Below are 25,008 nucleotides of genomic sequence, written 5' to 3'. Positions count from 1 at the left end.
ATCGAAAGAACTCCTTAGGATTCTCTTTGACTTCATTAGCTAACTGCTGTTCATATCTCTTTTTAGCTGCCCTCAGCAACCAAGTGACTCGCCTTGCTTGGTCTTTGTAGTCCTCATAGAATTGGTTATTTTCACTTCTCTTATGCTGCCTCCATAATGCCCTTTTTCTCTGTATCGCATGCTTAAGCTTAATCTCTTCATTCATTCATTTCACACCTACCTTATTTAACCTTCTCACCCTTGGAATACATTTAGACATTGCATCTACTAGATAGTTTTTGAAAATCCCCCCAAGTTGCATTGATCTCTTTTCCAGCTAACTCTGCATTCCATGCTACACCTGCAAACTGTCTTCTGAGCTCTTCATAATCACCTACCTTGTAATTTAATTGGTGGATTATGAATAGTAAGATGGCTGAGTTTTGGGAGGCAAAGGGGTTTCAATTTATAAATCTGTGGAGTGAATTTGAAGGGAAGTTGGAATGGTATAATGCTGATGGATTACATTTGAATAGGTTTGGTGTTAGGCATTTAGAAAGGCTATTGTTTTCTGAGAAGGCACAGAGTTAAGAAGTTAATGTAGCAAATGATCAGAGTCTACCTATGAAACAGGATAGCACAAATCAACAGATCGTATGGCAGTAGGAAGATAGATGTGAGGTTGAAGATGTAGTTGTAGCAGCACAAGAAGATGGAATGCATAAAGGTGAGGATGACACAGGTACGAATGGAAATCACAGTCAGAATCAGGGAAACAGGTGTGATCAGATCGAACAGTGACAGAGAGAGGTGTAATATAGCAGCTAGAATAGAGAATGTTGGTGCTGGTAGAATGGCCTCAAACACAGGGATTGTTATGTTTATACACAAATGTAAGGAGTATTTGAAACAAGAGAGCTAAGGTTGTTGCATTGATTGAGATGGTATGATCAAAAATAATTGGAACAAGTGAAACTTGGTTGTCTGAGAAGGATGTGATGCTGGGAATAGAATTAGAAGGATATATAATTTTCCTGAAGGATGGAGATGTGAAAAGAGGTAGGGGAGTGCTGTTAATGATTACAGAGGAATTGTGTCTGCAAAGTGTGGAAGTTGATAGTGCATGCACAGAATTTTATTCTGTGTGGTGCGAAGTTAAAATAAACAGGTTAGTATATCTGATAGGATGCTGGTAGAGGGAAAGGAATGCAGAGAATACTGATGGCGAAATGTTTAGGGAAATTACTTGAGCATGTAAAAAGAAGGTGATCCTGATACAATACTTTAATTACAAGAATATAGACCGGAAGGAGGAGATAGCATATGGGAACAAGGAGAGCGAGTTTGTGGAAATTCTGAGAAATAAGTATCTTAAGCAGCATGTGATTGAAGTAACTAGAGTTTAATTGAAGCAACTAGAGTTTAATTGAAGCAACTTTAATATTTCGGATTTGGTGATAACTTCACAAGATGTAGTTGTTAATGAAGTGTTGACACTGCCACCAATTGGTGAGAATGATTATGAGGTACTTGTACTGGAAGTGAAGAAACAAGAAAAGGTCACTGACAAAAATGGATATGTGTGGAAGTATAAAGCAGGTTATTATAGGAAGCTCTGTAGACATTTAGCATCAGTACGTTGAGTAGATGAGCTGAGTGGTCAAAAGTGTTGACAATGCATGGAAAGTCACAAGGCAGTATCTGAAAAAATAATGTATAACTGCATACCAAGAGTTAAGCAAGTAAATAAAGTAGGAGTGAAATAGATGAACAGTGAAATCAAGCAAGCTGTGTTGGAAAAGAAACTGTTGTGGAAGAGGTACAAGGCACTTGGTGATGATCAGATCCATGAAGAGTATAAACTGCAGGCTAGAATGGTGATGAGCATGGTATGAGATCCTCTCATACTGATTGGTATGCAGTGTGAGATGAGATTGGCTGGTCAGGCCAAGGTTAATTCAAGGGAATTTTTCTGCTACATGGCAAGCAAGAGGAAGAATAATTATGGCAGATTAACATTGGTGGATAGTCATGGCAGCAGACTAACAGCTGCAAAGGATGCAGTGGAATTATTGTATGACCACTTTATCATAGTATATCATATGTGTAAATGATCTGGTGCAATATATAGAAGAGACGCAAGTATTAGGAGAATTGGAAGTGAAAGAAATGCATGGATAGGGTCCTAAGGCAAAGAAGGCAAAATAGTACCACTTCACAAGCTTGGTTCTAAGACAGAAGTCTTCCACTATAGACCAGTCTGTATAACTGTGGTTGTGGTCAAGGTGTTGGAGAGATTGATAAGGAATAGAATACAGAATTAGATTGATGGACATTGCATTCTTTATGATGGTCAGCATGGATTTGTTAAGGGTAGGTCCTGTTTCAGTAATTTACTTGCATTTTTATGATAAGTGTTAGATAAGGGAGAATCATATATAGTGATATTCTTAGACTTTTCAAAACCATTTGATAGATTACAACACGATAAGTTGGTGTACAAGCTGCAGAGAATGAGAATAGATAATATATTGGTTAGGTGGATCACAGATTGGCTCTCTGAACGATTCAGCAGGTTAGTGTATGATGGAGCAGTGTGTCAAAAAAAAAAGTATGGTAACCAGTGGCATGATCCACGGTTTTGTTCTTGGGCCCCCTTGATGTTTATGTTGTTCATAAATGATATAACATGTGGACTTACTGGAGATCTTCAGTTGTTTGCTGTTGATGCAAAGTTGGCAGGAATTATAAGTAGCACTGCTGATGTTAAATCCCTTCAGGAATATTTGCATAGACTTTTTACTTGGACAAAAGAGTGAGGTTGTAGTTTTAATATCAATAAGTGCAAGGTGTTGCATTTTGGAGTGCAGAAATATAAGGCTGTGTACTATATTGATGGTTCTGTACTGCAGGATGTGGATGATAGTAGAGATTTGGAAGTGATAGTTGACAGTAGACGGACGTTTAGAGGTTATATTGCTAGTGTTGCAAAGGCTGCATATCATAGTGCTGCTATGAGAAGTACTGTAACATGTAAGGTAACGAAGTGGTTGTCCCACTGTATAAGGCACTGGTCAGACCACACTTGTTGTGCTCAGATCTAGTCACCTGGTTATCAGTGTAATTTGGAGACATTGGAGAGGGTCCAGAGATGAGTGACTAAGACAATATATGAGGAATTTGGAATGCTGGCTATGGAGAGAAGTTGAAGAAATGTGGATTGCAGAGTTTGGTGGATGGGTGGAAGAGAGGTCGTATAATAGAGACCTTTAAGTTAGTGAGAGGATTTTATCAGATTAATGCAGAAGGTATTATGAAAAGAGTAGAAGGTGAGAGGGGAAGAACCAGAGGTCATTCCTGGAAGTTATGTAAAAGTGTGGTGAAGAGGATTGTGAGTAGTTGATTTTTTACATGGAGAATTATCAGCGAATGGAACTCATTACCAGAATGTGTTGTTAATGCAAGGAGTGTTAAGGATTTTAAGATTCTACATGACAAATATGTTGTCAGTTGAATGAACTTCCCATGATGAGTCTGTTGGCTCCATGGGGGTGTAATAATAATAATAATAATAATATATTTAGAATTATCTACTTTTCTGAATAATAAATAAAGAACTTGTCTTACATTTCCATTCTTTTCTGTAGTACATATCTTTGCTAAATTTCACTTTTACCATCAGTGTCATCATTCCTTTTCTGAAATATAGCTTATTGCATTATTATTATTACCTGACATTTCCAAGGAGTCCAAAGACTTATTGAGGAAGGGTATCTATTCTACAACTTTCTGTCTCTGCCACTCACCAACTACTGCAAACCACACCATCTGCACCAATGCCATCGTATTTTCATAGACTGTCACAAACATCCATTGCCACAGTGGGATTCATACCTGCAGCCGGCTGGAGAGTGGACATGCTAACCACTTTGCAAACCAGCCGGCATTTTTTCATTTCATTTTTTTTTCATTTCAGCATTATTTCATTTCATTATTTACAACTAATTTCTTATGAGTAATTTTCTTTACACTGGTATATTATTCATTGTATTTCTCTCTTTCCCACCCCACTCATGACGAAAGGTTGAAAATACTCTAGTAGGTTACCTGCTGAATTACAAAGCAGAAAATATTGACCAACTGAGGAGCATAAAGAGTTCAGTGCAATGGTATTGATTGCTGGATGGAAAGTATATTGACAGTGCATGGGAAGCATTTAAAAAACGCTTAAATGATGTGATATCAGAATGTGTCACAAGTGCCACATTCTGAAATGTGGCACTTGTGACACATTTCAGAAGAGTCACAGGTGTTGCACAGAAAACCAAGTCTGAGTGTGAAAAGAAACTGGTACTGCAAGTTACAGACAACCCGAAAACATTCTATCGTTATGCTGCAAGTAAAAGAAAGAATAACTCTAATGAATGCAGATGGTATGCGGGTGATTGATGCAGAAGAGATTGTAACTAATGAGTGCCCATTTTGCTAAAAGCTATCAACCTGGTATATGCAACATTGAGTTCACTGCTATCTCTTCACTGAATGAAGAAATTTTGGTGTATAAAGGTATTACAGCTGTTGCACAAACTGAATAACAATTCAGCAATAGGGACTGACGGAATATCAGCATGGGTGCATAAGTGCGTTCAGCTGAACTGGCTATTCCTTTGACCAGGCTATATAATTTGAGTCTAGGATCAGGGAAGATTCCCCAAGAATGTAAAGTATGTATGGTAATCCCATTGAGAAAGTGTGGTGCAAATACTGATGTATCCAACTATCAACCAATTGTAATCTCAGGAGTGGTGGTGAAGATTTCGGTGAAGACAAAAAGGATGTGGAAGAACTACTGTGTTCATATGGATGATGTCAGCTATGATAATTATAAGCAGAAGGCCAGACGAGTCACTAGTGTTGCACAGAAAGCCAAGTCTGAGTGTGAAAAGAAACTCTTCTTAGTTAGAGCTCTAAATCTAACTGATTAGTTAGAACTCACATTCAGAAATGTGTCAACAGAGAATCTCTACTTTGCAATGAACAGCATGAGTTTACTAAGGAAAGGTGATGTTTTAGCAACTTGCTCACATTCTATAATAATATTACCATTGAGTTTGACAAGGAAAATGGATACACCATGATATTTTTGGATTTTGCTAAGTCTTTTGACAGAATACAGTATGGATGTTGCAAAAAATGTAGAATATGGAATTGGATGAATAACTATAGGCACAGGATCAAAAAGTTATATATAGGGGGATGTTAATCTGCAAGATTCAAGGAAACTAGTAGTGTGCCTTACGAATCAATCCTTGGTACATTGTTATTCAGTCTGTAAATTGGGAAGGATTTGAAATGTGACATACAGCTATTTGCTGAGAATGCAAAGATAGGCAGCATAATCAGGAGTGCTGGTGATGTGCAGTACTGGTTGAATGCTTTGAATAAGCTGAAATTGTGGCATGCGAGAATGGATATCATTTCAATGTTAATAAATGTAAGGCCATGCTCTTTGGTGTGATTAGATATCCAATGTCACATTATATTTGGGATTATGCTAGAAGGAACTGATCAGCCAGGGATCTTGGAGTTTTAGTATATGGGAAGTTGAAATTCAAGGATCAGTATAGCAATGATTGTAAATACAACTCAGAAAATAATTGCAATGCTGAAACAAACCTTTATGTGTAAAGATAAGCAAGTCATTTTGCCTCTTTATAAGGCCTTGATAAGACCTCACTTGGACTATTTCGTGTATGTCTGGTCTCCAGGTTTTTATTGTGATTCTGATCGAGTGAAGATAGTGAAGGAGAGTGTCAAAAATGATATCAGGATTGTGGAATACTGATTATGAATACAGATTAAGAATTTGTATGCTGCAGATACAAGCAAACAGGAAAAGAGGAGTGATATGACTGAGACTTTCAAATTTCTGAAACACACACATGAAAGAATATAAAATCTCAAAAATTGTAGCACTTCAGTACTATCAGGAAAAGGAGGAATCTGTAAATATGTTCTTGAACAGCTGAAGTATTGATCTTTGGGAAAAAAATTCTGAGGGAGGCTTCTCCAAAGAACAGAGGTAGATAGAATAGAAGAGGAGGAGGAAGAGTTTTTGGCAGTGTAGAGTAGATTTAAAATACAGGACATTAGTATAATAGATTTGAAGTTGGACAGCAAATGGATGCTGACCTGCAGTTGTTGTTCAGTATTCATGTTTTTTAGGAAAGAACAGATTGAGGAAAGGTGTATGTACTTCAAAGCTTAGATAATGAAGGAGAGAACATAAAAGCATACAAGTTATTATGGGGGTATGTACCATATAGATATAAGAGATATATTTCACAGTACCTACAATAATTATCAAATTAAGTAAGCAGGATTAAGTGGATGAGTAGCAATATAAAGCAGGAGCTGAAAAAAAAAAACTTGTGGAAGGCATATAAACAAAAAAGGTGAACAGCATGCTCATGAGCAGTATAAAGCACAAGTAAGGAAGTCTAAATCAGATTTTGAAAGCAAATTAACTAAGGAGGTCAAACTAAATCCAAAATAAGTTTTTTGGCTGCATACCAAGTAAGAGAAAGGAATGATTATGGCAAGATAACTTTATCAGTGCTGATGGCAGGAAAGTTGATGCAAACAGAAGAAATAGTTCAGTTACTAAGTGATCATTTTGCAAGGGTATACACCCATGTGGTGACTTTGCAGTTACTGATGTGACAAAAACTGATGTGAGAATTGAGGTAGGAGAATTGGATGTACTTAGTATATTGAAAAATATCAATGTGAATTCAGCAGCGGGCCTGGATGGTATGTCAGCTTATGTGCCATGAGAATATGCAAATGAACTAGAAGTGCTTTTGATGAAGTTGTTTAATCTAAGTCTCAGCTCTGGCAAGGTTCCAAAGGAGTGAGTAGAAAGAGGGTAAGATAGTCCCATTACATACAGGTGGTTAGAAGATAGAAGTTGCAAATTGCAGCCAATTTATATCTCTGCAGGTGGTTTAAAGTATTGGAAAAGTAAAATTCATGAATGGGTGGATAGGAATATGATGTTTTATAAGGGGAAGCATGGCTCTGTGAAAGAAGAGGTCCTTCCTTTGTAATTTATTCACATTTTATAATAAGGTGACAGAAGATTTGGATAAAGGAAATGGCTACTACACTATGATACTGTTTGACTTCACGAAGGTATTTGACAGAATATTGCATGGAAAATTATTACATAAATTGGGATCAATGGGAATGGATATGAGTTTGTTAGCATGGATAGGGAATGGCTGATAGACAGACATCAGCGGATGGTGTATGGTGGAGTGGAATCAAAGCAAATGAGGGTGACTTTGGGAGTGTCCCATGGCTATCTACTAGGACCACTACTGTTTAATTTACATTAATGATATAGTGGAAGATTTGAGGGGAAACATTTAGTTGTTTGCTGATGATGTAAAACTGGGGAGGGGAAACACTTAATAAAGGTAATATATCTTGCAGGATGATTTAAATTAATTGGCAATATGGACAGAGGACAATGGTTGTCAGTTTAATGTTGTAAAATACAAGGTAATTTAATGTTGTAATGTTGTAAAATGCACTTTGGGATGAAAAGATTACATGCTTTGTATCATACTGATTACAGGAAATTGATGAAGCTAGGAATCTGGGAGTGGTGGATAGAGATTTGATATTCAGAGGACATATAACAAGAGTTGTAAAAATATCTCAGATAATTACTTGGATGTTGAAGAACACATTGACAAGTAAAGTTAATGAGGGAGGTTATTATCCCTCTTTATAAGACTATGATTTGGTCACATGTTGACTATAAGTCCACATAAACCCATCACCTGGGTTTCTTGGAGATTAGGAGATGGTGGAGAGGATTCAGAGACAAGTGACCAAGCTGGTGATAGGTCTGTAGAATGCTCCACAGTCCACAATCTATGGGGTTAGATTGTGGATTTGGAGGTTGCAGAGTTTGGTAAATTAATAGGCAGAAACTTATCAGTTACTAAACTGATAAGTTTCTGCAAGGGGTCACACTTGGAAGCTGTCTAAGGGTGTGGTTAGTAAGGGTGTGCTGACTGGGTTCTTTACTTAGTGATGAATGAGTGGATTGGCAGAGGTGGTTGTGAGTGTCCCATTAGTGATTTTATACTCCACTAAATGACTCTGTAGTGATTATCCAATTCATGGTCTTGAGTTTACGATTTATTATTATTATTATTATTATTATTATTATTATTATTATTATTATTAAACAAGACCTCATGGAGTCAAAGACTCATCTAGGAGGTCCTTTTATCTCACACACATCTCACCATACTGTGTCTTAAACACATTCAAACTACTTGCAGACACCACACGTTCAGGCAAGGCTTTCCAATCACTCACAACTCTGCACGCAAAAAACCTGCCTCTCACTCCCCTACTCACACCCTCTTTATACAGTTTCCAGGGATGACCTCTGGTTCTCCCCCTGATCTCCGACTATTCTCTGTAGAACTTCTCCACCATTGATCCTATAACAACCCCTTGCCAACTTGTAGGTCTCTATCATATCTCCCCTCTTCCTTCTCTCCACTAGACTCTGCAAATTACATCTTTTAAATTTTTCCTATACTCGACATTCCAGAGGTCAGAAACTACCTTAGTCAGTCGCCTTTGGACCCTTTCCAACATCTCTTCATCCTTATGAAAACCAGGTGACCAAATCTGGGCACAATAATCCATGTGTGGCCTAATCAAAGCCTTATACAATGGAACAAGAATCTCCCTACTTCTACACGTCAGTGTTCTCATCATCATTCCCAGAAGTCTTTGTGTTGTCTTCACAATTTTGGTGATGTGTCCCCTAAATTTTAGATCCTTATCCACTATCACCCCCAGATCTCTTATTTCCTCTACTTCCAACAATATATTCTCACCAAGCAGAAATTCTGCATCTCATCTTTGTTTTCCAAATTTTAAAACCTTACATTTTGCAACATTGAACTCACATCCTCATTTGCTTGCCCAAGCACTCAATTTATTCAAGTCTTCTTGCAAGGCCACAACATCTTCACTACTCTTTATGGTCAGTCCCAACTTTGCATCATCTGCAAACAACTGAATATCTCCATCCAGTTTTTCGCCAATATCATTAATATACAAGTTAAATAGTAATAGCCCTAAAACAGACCCATGAGGCACTTCACTAGTGACTTTCCTTTTCCTGGATATTGCACCCCCACACACAACTTGTTGATACGTATCAGATAGCCAGTCTCCAATCCAATGCACTAATCTAATATCCAACCCCATCTGCTCTAGTTTGACTGTCAATTTATCATGAGGTACTCTATCAAAAGCCTTTGCGAAATCCAAGTATATTACTGTGTATCCTTCTCCTCTGTCCAAGAAAGCAGTCACTTTATTGTAATAAGTAAGTAGATTACTAAAACATGACCTCCCTTTAGCAAATCCATGCTGTCCATCAAAGATTATACCATTGTTGTCAACCCAACTTTGGATCGTAGTTCTCACAAGCTTCTCCAACAACTTAACCACAACACCTGACACACAGATAGGCCTATAGTTTGTTGCTTGAGTTCGATCACCTCCTTTATGAAGTGGCACAATCTTGCCCTCCTTCCACTCTTTAGGGACTTGACCAAGTGCAAGACTCGTATTAAAAAAATATGTCAAGGCAGGTGTCAACTCTCTGGCACATTCCTTCAGAATACACGGTGATATATTATGAAATCCCACAGCCTTATTTACATCTAGTTTGCTCAACTCCCCATAGACCTCTTGCTCACTTACACTCCAGTCTCTCTTCCTCATTGTCATCAACTGCTTTCAATCTCTCCATGAAGTCACATTCACATGATTCAAAGACCTTTGTGAACTGCTTATTAAGTATCTTCTCAGCCACACATTCTGCAACAGCTGTCTTTATACCATTTCATTCAATCAATGTCATCCTCCATTATCATTCTTTCTTTTGCTGGCTACATATCGAAAGAACTCCTTAGGATTCTTTTTGGCTTCATTAGCTTACTGCTGTTCATACCTCACTTTAGCTACCCTCACCAACCAAGTCATCTGCCTTGCCTGGTCTTTGTAGTCCTCATGGAATTGGTTATTTTCATTGGTTATGCTGCCTCCACAATGCCCTTTTTCTCTGTATCGCATGCTTAATCTCTTTATTCATCCATCTCACATCTACCTTATTTAACCTTCTCACCCTTGGAATGCATTTAGACATTGCATCTACTAGATAGTTTTTGAAAATCCCCTAAGCTGCATTGATCTCTTTTCCAGCTAACTCCTCATTCCATGCTACACCCATAAGCTGTCTCCTGGGCTCTTTATAATCACTCCCCCCACCCTGTAGTTCCACATATACCCTTTTCTCACATAGGTCCTCACACTGCTGGCAACCACCCAGGTAATCAACTCATGGTCACTCTCACCAATTGGTGGATGATTTGACACCTCATTTATAATTGCATCCTCTGATGAGATGACCAAATCCAAGACCCTCAATCCTCGTGTGCCCTCTGTGACATACTGTCTGAGGTAGTTATCCCAAAAAAACTCAAGAAACTGATTTTCTTTGCTTCTAGTTGCTATCTCATTATTCCAGTCTATATTGCCATAATTATAGTCGCTGATTATGATCACCCTTTTCTTATTTGCTTGGCTAATTTGATTATACATTTCATTATCACCATCATCCACATTACCTTATCTGTAACCACATCCAACCAAATATTTGATTCCATTCACCTCTATCTCACACCATACTCCCTCAAAATCACTGGCCCTATTTCCCTCTTACATCTCTACTTTATATGGACATAACTCTTTCTCTATCATCAATAGCACTCCCCCTCCCATTTTACCCCTTCTATTGTCATTAAACACATCATACCCTTCCATCTCTATTCCTGTCAGGATGTCGTCCTCTTCCACCCATGTCTCACTTATTCCGACAATCTTTGGGTGAACAGTTGCATTTAGTGCAACCATTTCATCTGCCTTGTTTCTTATACTTCTAGCATTTGTATACAAACACAACAGCTCATTTCTGGATCTACAGCTAGTTCCACCGATACCACTCACTTGATGTGATCTCTCCATGCTCGACTGGGGCCATTTTCCTTTCTGCCCATTCATTCTAGAACTCTCCCCAATTCCAACTGTTTCCTCTTGATCCCAGGTCATCCCATTCCTTTCCTGTCTACACATGCTCTCACCTCCTCTTGGAGCATCCATCCTTCTCATGCTGTGTACCCATGTCCACCCTGAGCCTCCCCGTTTCCCTGCTCCTCTTGCACACCATATCTGTCATTTTCTATACTCATCACACTCACTTCCCCATTCATAACCACCTCTTCAATCTCTCCTGTCTTACTCTCCTGCTCTTCCACATCACTTCCCGCTTGATCTGATTCATTCTTTCTATTCACTTCTCTACTTTCCAGCAGCAGTCTCTCCAAGCGACTCACACCATAACCACTCAAATGCAGCCCATTGCTCTCATACAGCTCACTTCGTCCCTCATACTCATTCCACACATTAACAAACTGGACTCCCATCTCCTCACACATTTCAGCCAGAATATCATTCATAATCCTTGCTCTCCGCCTCATTTCACCACAATCATACCTAGGCAACACACTGATTACCCTTCCTGTAACACAATTCTCTTTTATCTTTCCAAGCATCTCCTGACATTCATTTTGACATGCTCTTTGTTCTCTCTCAAATCATTTGTACCAATTAATACAATTAACTCTTTTGCTCGCTCCCGCCTCATATTCAATGCCTCAATCACTCTACTCATTTTACCGCCTGGAAAACATACCTTGTGCATTTTATCCTCTAGCACACCCTTAATCATGGAGTCACCATACAACGCCACTCGCTCATCTTTCGTTAACTCTTTCATGCCATCACGATTTATTTTAATTGTTTTGACCTGAATTCTCTTAATTTCATTCCGAATCCATTTCATTTCTTGCTTCATCCAATCCAATTCACCTTCCGAACCTTGCGACACATTCTCTCTATCATTAAATGTTTCTAACTTTCTAACTCTCGACCCCCTCTTCTCACTTTCCCTCTCATTCATCCTTCTTTGTTTCCGTACTTTCAGTCCAACATACGTCCAACTTTCACTATCATTCTTCTCACATATCTTTCTTTGTTTCCGTACTTTCGGACTAACATGCTTCCAACTTTCACTATCATTCTTCTCACTTTTACCATCATTCATCTTTCTTTGGTTCAGTACTTTCGTTCCAACATGTGTCCAACTTTCGCCATCATTCATTCTTTTTTCACTATCATTCATTCTTTCGATTTTTTTTACTTGCGATTTCTGCATCATGCCATTTCTACTTTCATTCGTTCTCTCAATTTCGTTTCTTTCCGCCTCACTTTTGTCCCTTTTAACATCCATTACAGTTGTCAAATCGCTCTCTTTCTTTTTTCCCGATTTTTTAACAATTTTTGCCTGTCTTTCTCACCATCCTTCTCTTTCAAACGTGCACTCGCAACACAATCGGTACTAGCACTTTCTGTCATCAATTTCATATTCGCATTCATCAATTCCTCGTTCAGGTCACACTTCGCACACACCCTTTTTCCATCTGCACTAAACATCCACAAATTATTTATGTAATTGAAAGAATACATATAACAGACCTCACACTTAACGAAACGACTGAAATCTAAATTAAAATCATGGAATGACAATGCCGCTGCCATTTTTTTTTTTTTCTCTGCAGGTTACTAGGTCTAATAATAATGATTTCGTATTTAGTTTAGGCAAGAAAAAAAACCCCACATTAATAATATCGGTAGCGTACAACGTTTACAGCCGCTCTTACTTAAACAATTACGCATATATACTTAATTATTCCTAGTAAAACTTATCTGAATCAGGAGCTCTTCAAATCGCGTCCATAGCTCTTGGCCCACATTTGTTATGATAAACATACACTTTTTTAAAAATAATTTTTATATTCATTGAATTTAATTCCACTGTAAAGATGGTTTTAAGTTTTGTTTTGAGGATGTGGTCTAATTATTTGGATATATATACAGATTATTTCATTGTTTTCCTATCCTCCATTATTATAATGACTATTATCCTCAGCTCTCCATGAAGTCAAAGACTTATCATGGGAAGTCCTTCTGTCACACACATACAGCTCAGCATACCATTCCTTAATACATTTACATTCTCTGCAGACACCACACTCACAGGCACTGGATTCCAATCATTCACCACTACATTCAAAATACCTGATTCTCACTTTTTACTCACACCTTTCTTATACAACTTCTGGTATGACCTCTTGTTCTTCTCATCTTCCACTGTTCTATGGTAAACCTCTTCATCATTAATCTAATAAGAACCCTTTGCCAACTTATGCATCTCTATCATATCATCCCCCCCCCTCCTCTTTTCTACTAGACTGTAAATTGTATTGTCTCAACCTTTCTTTATACTCAACATTCCACAGACCAGAAAAATTTAGTCAATTGCCTCAGGACCCTTTCCAGTATCTCTTTATCTTTTTGAATACTAGGTGTCCAAATATGTGCACAGTAGTCCATATGTGGCCTAATCAAGATCTTTCAATTTTACAATCAGTCTAGAATCTCCTTACTTCAACATGTCAGCATCCTCTAAATCATTGCCATAATTTGTGTTCCTGACAATTTTAGTGATACGTACTCTAAATTTTAGATCCCTATCTAAAATTTGGTTAACTTATTATATCATACTGCTTAACTTATATCTATTGTTTATATATACATATATATAACATGCAGATGATATTATTATTCTTGCAGAATCTAAAGAACAATTGAGAAAAACAATAAAAATTTTAAATGATGAATGCAAAACTTTTAGAATGAAAATCAATCTAAGGAAAACTAAAACATTGAAAATAGTAAGAGATATCTCCATATTTTCATATAGCAAGAGAATTTACATATCTTGGCAGTCTCATTACTCACAACCTCGACAACACAGAAACAGTAAAAGGCAGAATTAACAAAGGATTATCTAATATGAATAAATTAAACAAAATATAGGAAAATAACAGCATTTCAAAAAGCCTCAAACTCTATAAAACCTCTATAAAACCATTATTATACCTACAGCAACATATGGAACCAAGACTTGGACCCTCAATCAGAAAGAAATACAGAAAATCAGAGCATTTAAAATGAAATGCTTATGAAAAATAAACAAGACTTACTGGTCAGAACACAAAACAAAAGAGCTAGTTGAATATGAATTAAGCTGTAGAGAAGATATCATAGCTATAATTCTTAAACAGCAATTAAGATGGTTTGGACACCTCCAGAGAATGTCCTTTCAAAGATTACCAAATATAGTCTTGAATGGAATAATTGGAGGAAGACAATCAAGAGAAAAGAACCAAAAAGAACTTGGCAACAGTCTCTGAAGAGAAACATCACAATTATCGATCTTCATAGAGAAAGAGATGACAGAAATGGCCAGAGATAGAACCAGATGGCAAAGATTTTTACTTAGGGGAACTCCACCTGTCATCTGATGGATGAGAAACAAGAAGTACTCTAAATTTTAGATCCATATCTAAAATTTGGTTAACTTATCATTAACTGATTATATCATACTGTTTAAACTTATAGCTATTGATAAAGAGATATTTTGAGATTCTAAAAGATTTGAGATTCTGTTTAGAGATTATAAAGAATCTCTAAAAAGAGATTCTTTATATGAAATTAAAATGTGAAATTAAAATATGGCCATTGATCTGATTATTGTGTTTTTTGTACCATGCATTTTATTTTAGTAAAACCATTTTTACACATCACCCTCATACATGTATTTTCCTTTCAATGTTCTTCTGTTAATAATTTCTTAATCATTTGCAAATGTAATCATTCAAAGTAAGTATCACTATAAGTGTTGTGCCTTATAGGATTAAGTTTACATTTTCTTTTTACTTTTCAGCTGTAAATGTGCTAACTTGTGAAATGAGCACATATAATATCAGTACTGCCTATAAGTGGATCTCGAAACATTTTGATATAAGGGATGTTGTTTATTTGGTAAGTGTTTGAATGATTTTTTGAATTGTATTAAACACCCTCAGCTATAATTTTTATATTATATGGAATATAAGGTATCTACTCTGTTAGTTAGTTATTCATGTTTGATATCTGTAGACTCTGTATGATCACTCCTGCACCTCATAGGATTTTGGGAGTGAAGCATTCTGCTAGAATAAGTAGTAGGTTCGCAGATGCCCTTTCCACAAATCATTAGTAGGACAATCACATACATTTATGCCCATGGTGAGATTCAAACCCACAGTGTCTTGTTTGGAGATTAGATACATTAACCACTTGGCTAACCAGGCCAGCTGGCTACTTTGGAATGAAGTGCAAATAAAAAAGTCAGCAAAAAATAATTAATGTAGAATAATTGTAATTAAATTTAAAAAAATCATAGAATAAAATAATTAGAAATGTGTAGTCTTTCTAAACATTCTGAATGATTGAACATAGGATGTCTAATATGTTCAGAACATATTCAAAAAAAATGTAAAAGGCTTTGGATGGTGTAGTTCTATAAGGTTTGATTTGGAAAAATCTCAATTATTGTATTATATTCTATCATCTGGTTACCACTGTTTGCATTTTTCCCAAAGACGAACAATCAAGACAAGAGATGATATGACCGAAATACATAAGTTGTTGAGAATAGTGTGCATTGTGAATACTGTGAAACAGGTAAGTATAAATTAAAGATGCCAAGAAATTATATTCTTGGTTTAATCCTTTATCCAAGTGTAAGCAAACAAAGTTTGCACCTGAAGTAACTTCACAACTGAGCAACTCATATATAGGGACTAATGACTTCACATCACTTGCCTTAGTATCTCAAAATATTCTTACAGACATGTATAATGCTATGCATTATGGGAAGGGTCATTATCCAGGCTGGTTTTGACTGTTATTGAGGTCTCATCAGCAGACTACTATTATACTATCATGACACAACTGCTAGGATCAAATAATGTGTATGTGTGTGTGTGATTTTTGTTTTTAATCTGACTGACACACACAACTTTAAAGGGGGGGAAGCTAAAAATGTTTCATTGATTTATTCATTTTAGCAGAGAAGCTAGTATGGTTTGAAAATATTCTAGCTCCATTTGCTAAATTTTTACTGTTGAAGGGAAGGTAATGGTATGCAACATGATAGATGTACCTACAGCTGTGGGTAGGTTTCTTGTAGACAGAAAAGGTTAAGGATTTGTACACTGTCAGCATAATGACCACGATCAAACAAGATGTGGGGAGGGATCTTGATCATTAGTCAGGATCACTAGTTAGGATTTGTAGCCATACCATTTTGAACTTAGTTTTTCAATATTTGTTCATTTATTACATAAATGAAAAATTCAACAGCTTTAGCAATTGAAAAAAAAAAAATGATATATATATATATATGACAGAATGATCATTGACTCGGTTAACATACATAGTTTTATGAAAAAAATTGAATGACTAGAACCGAGATTTAATTAAAAAGGTTTTAATATAAACACACTACTAGTTTCGGCCTGTAACAGCCTTCTTCAGGTGACATTATAAAAGAAAAAACACTAAACATTGAGGGTTAAAAGACTATGAACATCATAGACAGTCTTTATACATAATTAGCATTAAAACGTTGTAGTTGTATTTGAAGCTGTTCTTTCATTTGTTGCATTGTTGGGAGAGTGCGTGCTTGCTGCATCACGTGAACGCCAGTACATGATTACAGCTGAATGACTATCCGGGAGGTTGTAGCTTAAGTTGTTATTTAGATGAACAGGATTGAAGATGATTTCTCTCGATTCCACAATTTTTCTCTCTATTTCGTCACTGCAACGGAAGATGTTTGTAGATTTTTCCCAGCAGACTTTGTGACTTTGGTTATTATCATTAGGATTAGCCGAGAAGAGGATATGACTTGATAATGCACTTGCTCACTGTCTCTTGTAAGTAATGTCTCTCATGTGTTCTTCCATACGCATTTCGACAGATTTGTCTGTCTGCCCAAAATAAGGAATATCGCAGTCACATAATATTTTATATACGCCAGGGTATTTGAGTTGATGATGACAAGGTTTTGGGTGGCTAATTAAGGAACGGATCTTTGGAAGTGGAGTGAACAAGGTTCTGATATTGTATTTTTTTAGAACTTTTGCTAATTTAGGTGAAACAGTACTTATGTAAGGAATAGATATATTGCTTTTGAATCTATTTGTTTCTTCTGAGTGATGTCTGGGAGGATTAAGAAGGAATTTGTTAATGATTTTCTTGGAATATCCATTAACTTCGAAAGAAGTTTTCAGATGGTTTATTTCTGTAAGCAGTTCATTTGGATCATCAAGAAGAGAACGGGCTCTATGTCCCAAGGTGGAAATTATTCCAAGCTTATGAGGAGGGAAATGATGGGATTTACTGTGCAGATATCTGTTGGTATGTGTGGGTTTTCTATATATCGATATTTTTAGTTTACCAGCAGAAGAGCGAGTCAGTTTGACATCAAGAAAAGGCAAGGAATTATCCGTTTCAAGCTCAGCAGTAAACTTAATACTTTGATGTCGGCTATTGAGATGTTCGAGGAAAACCATAAGGGATTCATGTCCATGGCTCCAAACAATGAAGACATCATCCACATAACGTTTCCAAACTTTAGGTGTTAAAATAAAGGAAGAGATAGCCTTGGTTTCAAAATCTTCTAAGTAAATATTTGCAAGAACAGGAGATAAAGGATTACCCATAGCCAGTCCATGATTTTGTTTGTAAATATTATCTTGAAATTTGAAGTAACCGGACCTGATGCAATGTGTAAGCAAGGCTAACATTTTTTTGAATAATTTGTCCTTGAGTAATGTTAGGACTTCATCTGTTGGGACATTAGTGAACAAAGAAGTTATGTCCAAGCTAGCCATGATGTCATTTTCATCAACTGTAATATCCTTGATGTATGTAACAAATTCTGTAGTGTTCTTGATAAAGGAAGGTGATTTTCCTGAAAAACTTTTGAGGTATTTGGCAAGGTATTTTGAAAGATTGTATGTAGGAGAATCGATACCTTCTACAATTGGGCGTAATGGGGTGTTCTCTTTATGGATTTTAGGAACACCATATATGCGAGGAATTAACGGATGGAGAGAGCGAAGAGATAAACGGACGTTTCGGGATAATTCAGTTGTTGTTTGTACGATTTTGAAGTTCACGAGTTGGATCTCTCTCAAGTATTGAGTAGGTATCATTATGTAGTAAATCAATCATTTTATTCTTGTAATCTTCGGAGTTCATGATGACTGTTGCATTTCCTTTATCTGCAGGGAGGATGATTATATCTCTGTTTTTTAAACTTTTAATAGCTTTGCGTTCAGTTGAAGTAATGTTGTCTGCAGGTGGTTTTGCGTTATTGATAATAAAGATTGATTCAATACGTAGAAGGTTTGCATCTTGTGGAGGGAGAAAAGAAGCAGCTCTTTCTATTTTTGTAAGTAGTGTTTCCTTTGGTATTAATTTTGGTGAAGGAATGAAGTTTAGACCTTTACTAAGGATGCTTTGTTCTACATCTGAAAGTATATAGGAGGATTTGTTGATAACGACTTTGTCAATATTGATGTGTGGTTTTGAGTTCCTATTATTTTGTAATCTCTTTAACGTTTCAAATTTTCTTATAAGATTTACTTTGTTATTATATTGTATTCTGGCTGCTTGTGATTCACAGTATGTATTAAAGGTATGCCAACTTTCATTATCTAGAGATTCTTCCAATATTTCAGCTATGGTTCTTTTTTTATTGAAAAGAAAAGCGAGAGTGCGTTTAGTATCCGATATTCTTTCAGACAGTAGGTCTAATTTAGCTTTATGATAGATTCTCTTCGCACGTTCAGTTGTTATGTTTTCTTTAAAGCATATAAATTTAGGAAAGATAGCATGGAATTTGCAACGTTTTAAGAAGACCAACCTGTTAATGTTTAGTCCAATCCTCTTTAGTGTCTTGTTGAAGTTTCTTTTATTATTGATAATAGAAGCCTCGTCATGAAGGTTATGGATGACAGAATGATCATTGACTCGGTTAACATACATAGTTTTATGAAAAAAATTGAATGACTAGAACCGAGATTTAATTAAAAAGGTTTTAATATAAACACACTACTAGTTTCGGCCTGTAACAGCCTTCTTCAGGTGACATTATAAAAGAAAAAACACTAAACATTGAGGGTTAAAAGACTATGAACATCATAGACAGTCTTTATACATAATTAGCATTAAAACGTTGTAGTTGTATTTGAAGCTGTTCTTTCATTTGTTGCATTGTTGGGAGAGTGCGTGCTTGCTTGTATATATATATATATATATATATATATATACAAGTTTTCAGCAGGGGGGGGATATAAAACAGAGAACTTCCATTTAAATCTAATGTAACTTTGAACCTAACTGTTCGCTACAACAAACGACCTTAAAAGAGCTTAATAGTTTAATAGAAAACAATGATAAAATTGCATATACTTACTAGTTATCGTTTGGGAAGTTGGGTGATGTCGGGGCTGAAACTGATTCAAATGGCAGTAAAGGACATCGAAACAAAAGGATGAAAATAATATGGATATTGATAATTATGCTGCTTATGTTTCTTTGTTTGTACAACAAATTGCCGCCATTCCTCCATCAAAGACAAAAACACTCCAAAAGCTGAGAGTAGTTAGTGTATCTGCTCTCGAGCCAAAGGGCTGCAGGTTCGAATCTCGCCATGGGCATGGATGTTTGTGATTGTCTGTGAAAAAAGTAGCGGTGGTGGTCGGCAATAGATGGCATTAATGTAGATGATGAAGGTAGTTGTGGTTGTTGGAGTGGTGGAGATGGAGAGTTGTAGAGTAGGTAACCACAGTTGATGAGTCTTATTCCCTGGAGGTGTTACTATCTATCCTATCCCTCTCGTCCGTCCTAGGACGGGTTGACTCCCCTCCTAATGAGGGGTTACTGGTGTATTAATGCAGCTGGTTTGCCACACCTCTGCTGCATCCCATAAGGATGAAATTCATGACTGCAATCCGTGTGTTCAGGGAGCTGGTTTACCTGCTTGTGGAATGCAAAACCCCAGCTAAACTGGAAAAAACCCTGCTGTTCACGCCCGAGACCGGCTAACTTGGCTATGGCTGAGGAAGATCCTTGAGCTCCTCACGTCATCGACAGGATTCAAACCTAGGACACTCCTTCCCCAGGCATATGGTTGTGAAGCGCATAGCCACTAGGCTAACCATGCAAACTCCTGGAGGTATTACATAATAATAATAATAATAAAAAAAACAATTATGAGAAAGTAGTGTAAGGAGGAGTCTGCTAAGGTTTTGCCCTTAGACACTACTGTGCTCAGTTTGTGTCTTAATGATATTGGAGTAGTATTAAAAGGAGCCATCCAATTATTTCCTTTTGATGCAAAGTTAGATAGGACTATAAGAATAGATTCTGTTATGAAGTACCAGCAAGAGAATCTTTATAGCCTATTACTGTCAGCAAGCAGACAGGGAGAGACAGAAAGTAATGGTTATCATATTCATGTTGTGAATGGTCTTACACACTGGATTGAAGAGATTCCAGTAAATTATTATTTTGATGGGATTTGACTATAAGAACTGATAATTTAGCCATCATTCTTGGGAATTCAAGAATGATGGCTAACAAAAAGCAATGAAGTTTCATCTCTTCACAGCTCCTTGATATGATCCTATCATGACTATCAAATACAAATCTGGTTGCTTTCGTTTTGAGAACAGAAAGAAATGTGCAGGTGGTACAGATGGGAAAGGTTGCACTGAAATGATATTATTATTATTACGGGTATCTCCATGGAGTCAGTAGACTCATCGCGGGAGACCCAAACTAGCAAAACAATATCTGTCATATCTCTTCTTGAATTCATTTACAGACGAAGAGCTCAAAACTAAGTCAGGCAATGAATTCCACTCATTCACCACCCTCCAGGCAAAAAACCTTGTTCTGACACCTTTGTTAACCACACTCTTCTTTAATTTCCAGAGATGACCTCTTGTTCTTCCATCACTATCACACAGCTGAAACATTTCCTCTGCATCAATCCTATAAAAACCTTTTAGTAATTTGAATGTTTCTATCATATCCCCTCTTCTTCGCCTATCAACCAATCTCTGCAATCCACAAGCTCTCAATCTATCAATGTAGGGAGCATTTTTTATATCACTCACCAACTTGGTCACTCTTCTCTGAAGCCTCTCCACAGCCTCCTCATCTCCAAGGAATCCAGGTGACCAGACCTGAGCACAGTAATCCAAATGTGGAAGTATCAATGCTTTATAAAGGGGAATAATAACCTCTTTATCTCTGGATGTCAGTGTGTTCCTCAACACACTGACATCCAGACTGGGTAATGCTGGTATGTGGAAAAATTAAAATAATTTGGCAACAAACCACTGCAAATAGGCACAGGAGAAGGAATACACAGAGATCTGAAGTTATTATTATTATTATGGGCTACTCCACGGAGTCCTTTGACTCACTGAGGTAGATTGATTTGTCTATATGAGAGATGAAAAACCTGGCTACCTCTAAATGAGATTAGTTAGTAAAAGAATTTTACAGGAGGATAGAGTAAGGTAAAATTTTTTCATTACATTGAAGGAAAAGAGAAACACAAGATGATTTTCAGAAGTGGAATTGAAATGTGGTTATCAAGTATTGGTTTATTAGAAGTTTATTGGTGCAGAAACTTAATGCAGTTTGTCCAAATCTGATAAGTTCTGCATGAGGTTGTGTCACTCAACCAGATTAGTAAAAATGTATTCCTTTTACAAGTAGTGCTGGCATTCCACCAGAACATGGCAAATAGTGAGATGTGTGTTGCATTATTATTATTATTATTATTCAGGCCTCCATAGAGTCAAAAGACTCATCGTGGGAGGTCCTTCCTAAGAAACACAAAGTCTATCAAGACTCATCGAGGGGACGCCCCCCCCCCCCCCGAGAAACACAAAGTCTATCATGCCACTCCTTAAACTCATTGACCGTGCTCGCTCTCACCACTCCATCAGGCAATGCATTCCATGGTTCAACCACCCTCCATGCAAAGAAACCACTCCTCACCCTCTTGCAAAAAGTTTCCTTTTGTAACTTCCAGAGATGGCCTCTTGTCATCACTCCTTCCATCTGTTCAACCAAGCGAAAGAACTCCCGAGTGTCAACCCTGTAACCACCTTTCAACAGTTTAAAAGTCTCAATCATATCGCCTCTCTTTCTTCTATCCACCAAACTCTGCAGTCCACATTCCCTCAGCCGATCCTCATAATTAACATGGTACAGTCCTGGAACCATCTTTATTATCTGCCTTTGTACCCTTTCCACAGTTAATTTATCCCCTTCAAATCCTGGGGACCAAATCTGAGAACAATAGTCCAAGTGTGGTCTGATCAGAGACTTATACAACGGAATGATAACCCTCTTATCTCTGCAGGTCAGTGTCCTTCTCATTATTGCAGCAATCCTCTGTGTTACCTTCACCACCTTTGCAACATGTCCCCTAAATTTCAGGTTTCTGTCAATCATCATCCTCAGATCTCTTGTCTCCCCTACTTCCTCCAGTATAACTCCTCCCATAGAGTATGCAGTGTCCCATTGATGTTTCCCAAACCTCAAGACCTTACATTTTGCTGCATTAAACCAATACCCCGATTCATTTGCCCATCTATCTAGCTTATTCAAATCCTCTTGCAAGGCTACCACATCTGCACTATTACTAATAATCCTTCCCAGTTTTGCATCATCTGCAAATAACTGAATATCCCCTTGCAATCCACTGACAATATTATTTATATAAAGGTTAAACAGTATAGGTCCAGTACTGATTCCTGTGGGAACCCACTTGTAACCCTCTGCCTCCTTGAAACTGTCCCATCATACACAACTCTCTGATACCTATTGGATAGCCAATTCTGAATCCAGTTGACCAATCTGACATCCCGACCTATGTGCTGCAACTTAAATATCAGCTTATCATGTGGCACCCTGTCAGATGCTTTCGCTAAGTCTAGGAAAATGGCAGTATATACCTTTCCCTCATCTATTGCTCTTGTAACTTTATTATAAAAGGCTAACATATTGCTAAAACAAGAACGCCCCTTCACAAATCCATGTTGACTCTCACAGATAACGTTACCCTCATCTGCCCAATGCTGTATGGTCCCTCGCTACTTTCACCAAGATCTTACTAACTACTGATGACACACACAAACTGGCCTATAATAAGGCACTTCCAGTCTGCTACCGCCCTTATGCAATGGAACTATTTTACCTTCCTTCCTTCCATTCCATGGGCCCCTTTTCCGCAGCCAGACTTTCCTTGAAAAGCCAGGTCAAAGTCACTGTCAGTTCCCTAGCACATTCTCTCAAAACCTGTGGTGAAATACCATCCAGTCCCAGAGCTTTACTGACATCCAGAGTACTCAGTATTTGAAACACACTCTCCTCCTGTACCTCTAAACCTCGAACCTGCCCTATCCTGCTAGTATTAAAACTGACTCCTCCAGGATGAAAGACTACAATAAAGTGTTCATTGAACAATTCCACTATGTCCTTTGCATCAGTCACTCTATTCCCATATTTATCCTGAAATATTATTCTTCCACAGTCATTTCTCCTCCTACTGGCCACATAGCTAAAAAATTCCGTAGGATTTTCTTTGGATCTTTGATCCAATCTCCTCTCATATTCCAGTTTCGCCTTCCTTACCATAATAGTCACTCTTCTGGCCTGTGTCTTATATTCTTCATGCATATTCTCTTCACCTGTCTCCTTATATCTCTTCCATAGCCTCTTTTTCGTATGCAATTCCTGCTTAATATTGTTTGTCATCCACTTTACTCCAAATTATGTCCACTTCTTTACTCATGGTATGCCACTTACCATTGCTGCTAACAAATATTCTTTCACAATTTCCCATGCACTAATGATATCCTGGCCTTCCAATTCCTCCCTGCATGAAACTTCCCCAAGTTGAAGTTTTAGACTATTATAATCACCTGTTTTATAATTCCACATATGTTCCCATCTCTTTGATACTCCTGCATGTCTATTCAATTTCCAAGTCAAAACCATATGGTCACTCTCTCCAGCTGGTTAGAGAGATGTCATCTCAGTTATTATCTACTCTTCTGATCTTCTTCTTCTTGTTCTGCAGCTTCTCCCACTTAAGTAGGGTCGCTGTTGATGAAGAGTCTCCTCCACATCCTCCTGTCTTGGGCTGTCACCACATCCAAGTTCTTCATCCTCAAGTCCTCTTCTTCCAGCTCCTTCCATCTCTTCTTTGGCTGCCCACGCTTCATCCTTCCTTGCACAACCATCTGCATGACCCTTCTTCCCACATACTCTTCCTCCCTCCTCATCACGTGACCTCCAACCTGCTTGTAGGTTGGAGGAACTGGAGGTAGATAGCTGGACCAAATCCAATACCTGCATCCCACTTCCTGCTCAGCTCCTCCATTTTTTTTCCACTGTTGAACCTAAGTATCTAAAGTCCCTCACCTTCCTGATGACATTTCCTTCCAGCTCCAGATCTGTCTCCTAGCCGCCACCCACTGTGCAACACATATACTATGTCTTACCTCTGTGCAGTCTCATACCTCTCTCTTCCAGTACTTTTCTCCATCTTTCCAGTTTAGTTCCCGCTTCTTCTCTTGAATCTGCACACATCAAGATGTCATCTGCATACAACATTGTCCAAGGCGCATCTTCTCTCACCTCCTCCGTCACCACCTCCATCACAATGTTAAACAGAAATGGACTTAATGCTGACCCTTGATGCAAGTCAACTGTTACTTGAAAACTTTCTGTCTGTCCCAGACATGTCGGAACATCACTTTTCTGTACATCTCCCCAACCAACCTGACATATTTCTCCAGAACCTTCTTCTCCTTC

The 25,008-nt window shown here is 37.6% G+C and overlaps 1 protein-coding gene across 1 annotated transcript in view; it reads left to right on the top strand.

Annotated features, from left to right (window-relative positions):
- The window catches only part of LOC150103058 (uncharacterized), a 209,434-nt gene that overhangs the window by 100,190 nt on the left and 84,236 nt on the right, over nt 1-25,008 (top strand). The window contains exon 8 of the mRNA XM_090398069.1: nt 14,993-15,090. Within this exon, the coding sequence (XP_090254195.1) occupies nt 14,993-15,090 (98 nt within the window). The remainder of the gene's footprint in view (nt 1-14,992; nt 15,091-25,008) is intronic.

Source organism: Typopeltis vanoorti, chromosome 9, assembly GCF_054136105.1.
Source record: "Typopeltis vanoorti isolate ZY-2024b chromosome 9, IOZ_Tvanoo_1.0, whole genome shotgun sequence".
Taxonomy (NCBI): Eukaryota; Metazoa; Arthropoda; class Arachnida; order Uropygi; family Thelyphonidae; genus Typopeltis; species Typopeltis vanoorti.
Note: the sequence above shows the minus strand (reverse complement) of the source record. Positions and strands in the feature narration are given on the sequence as shown.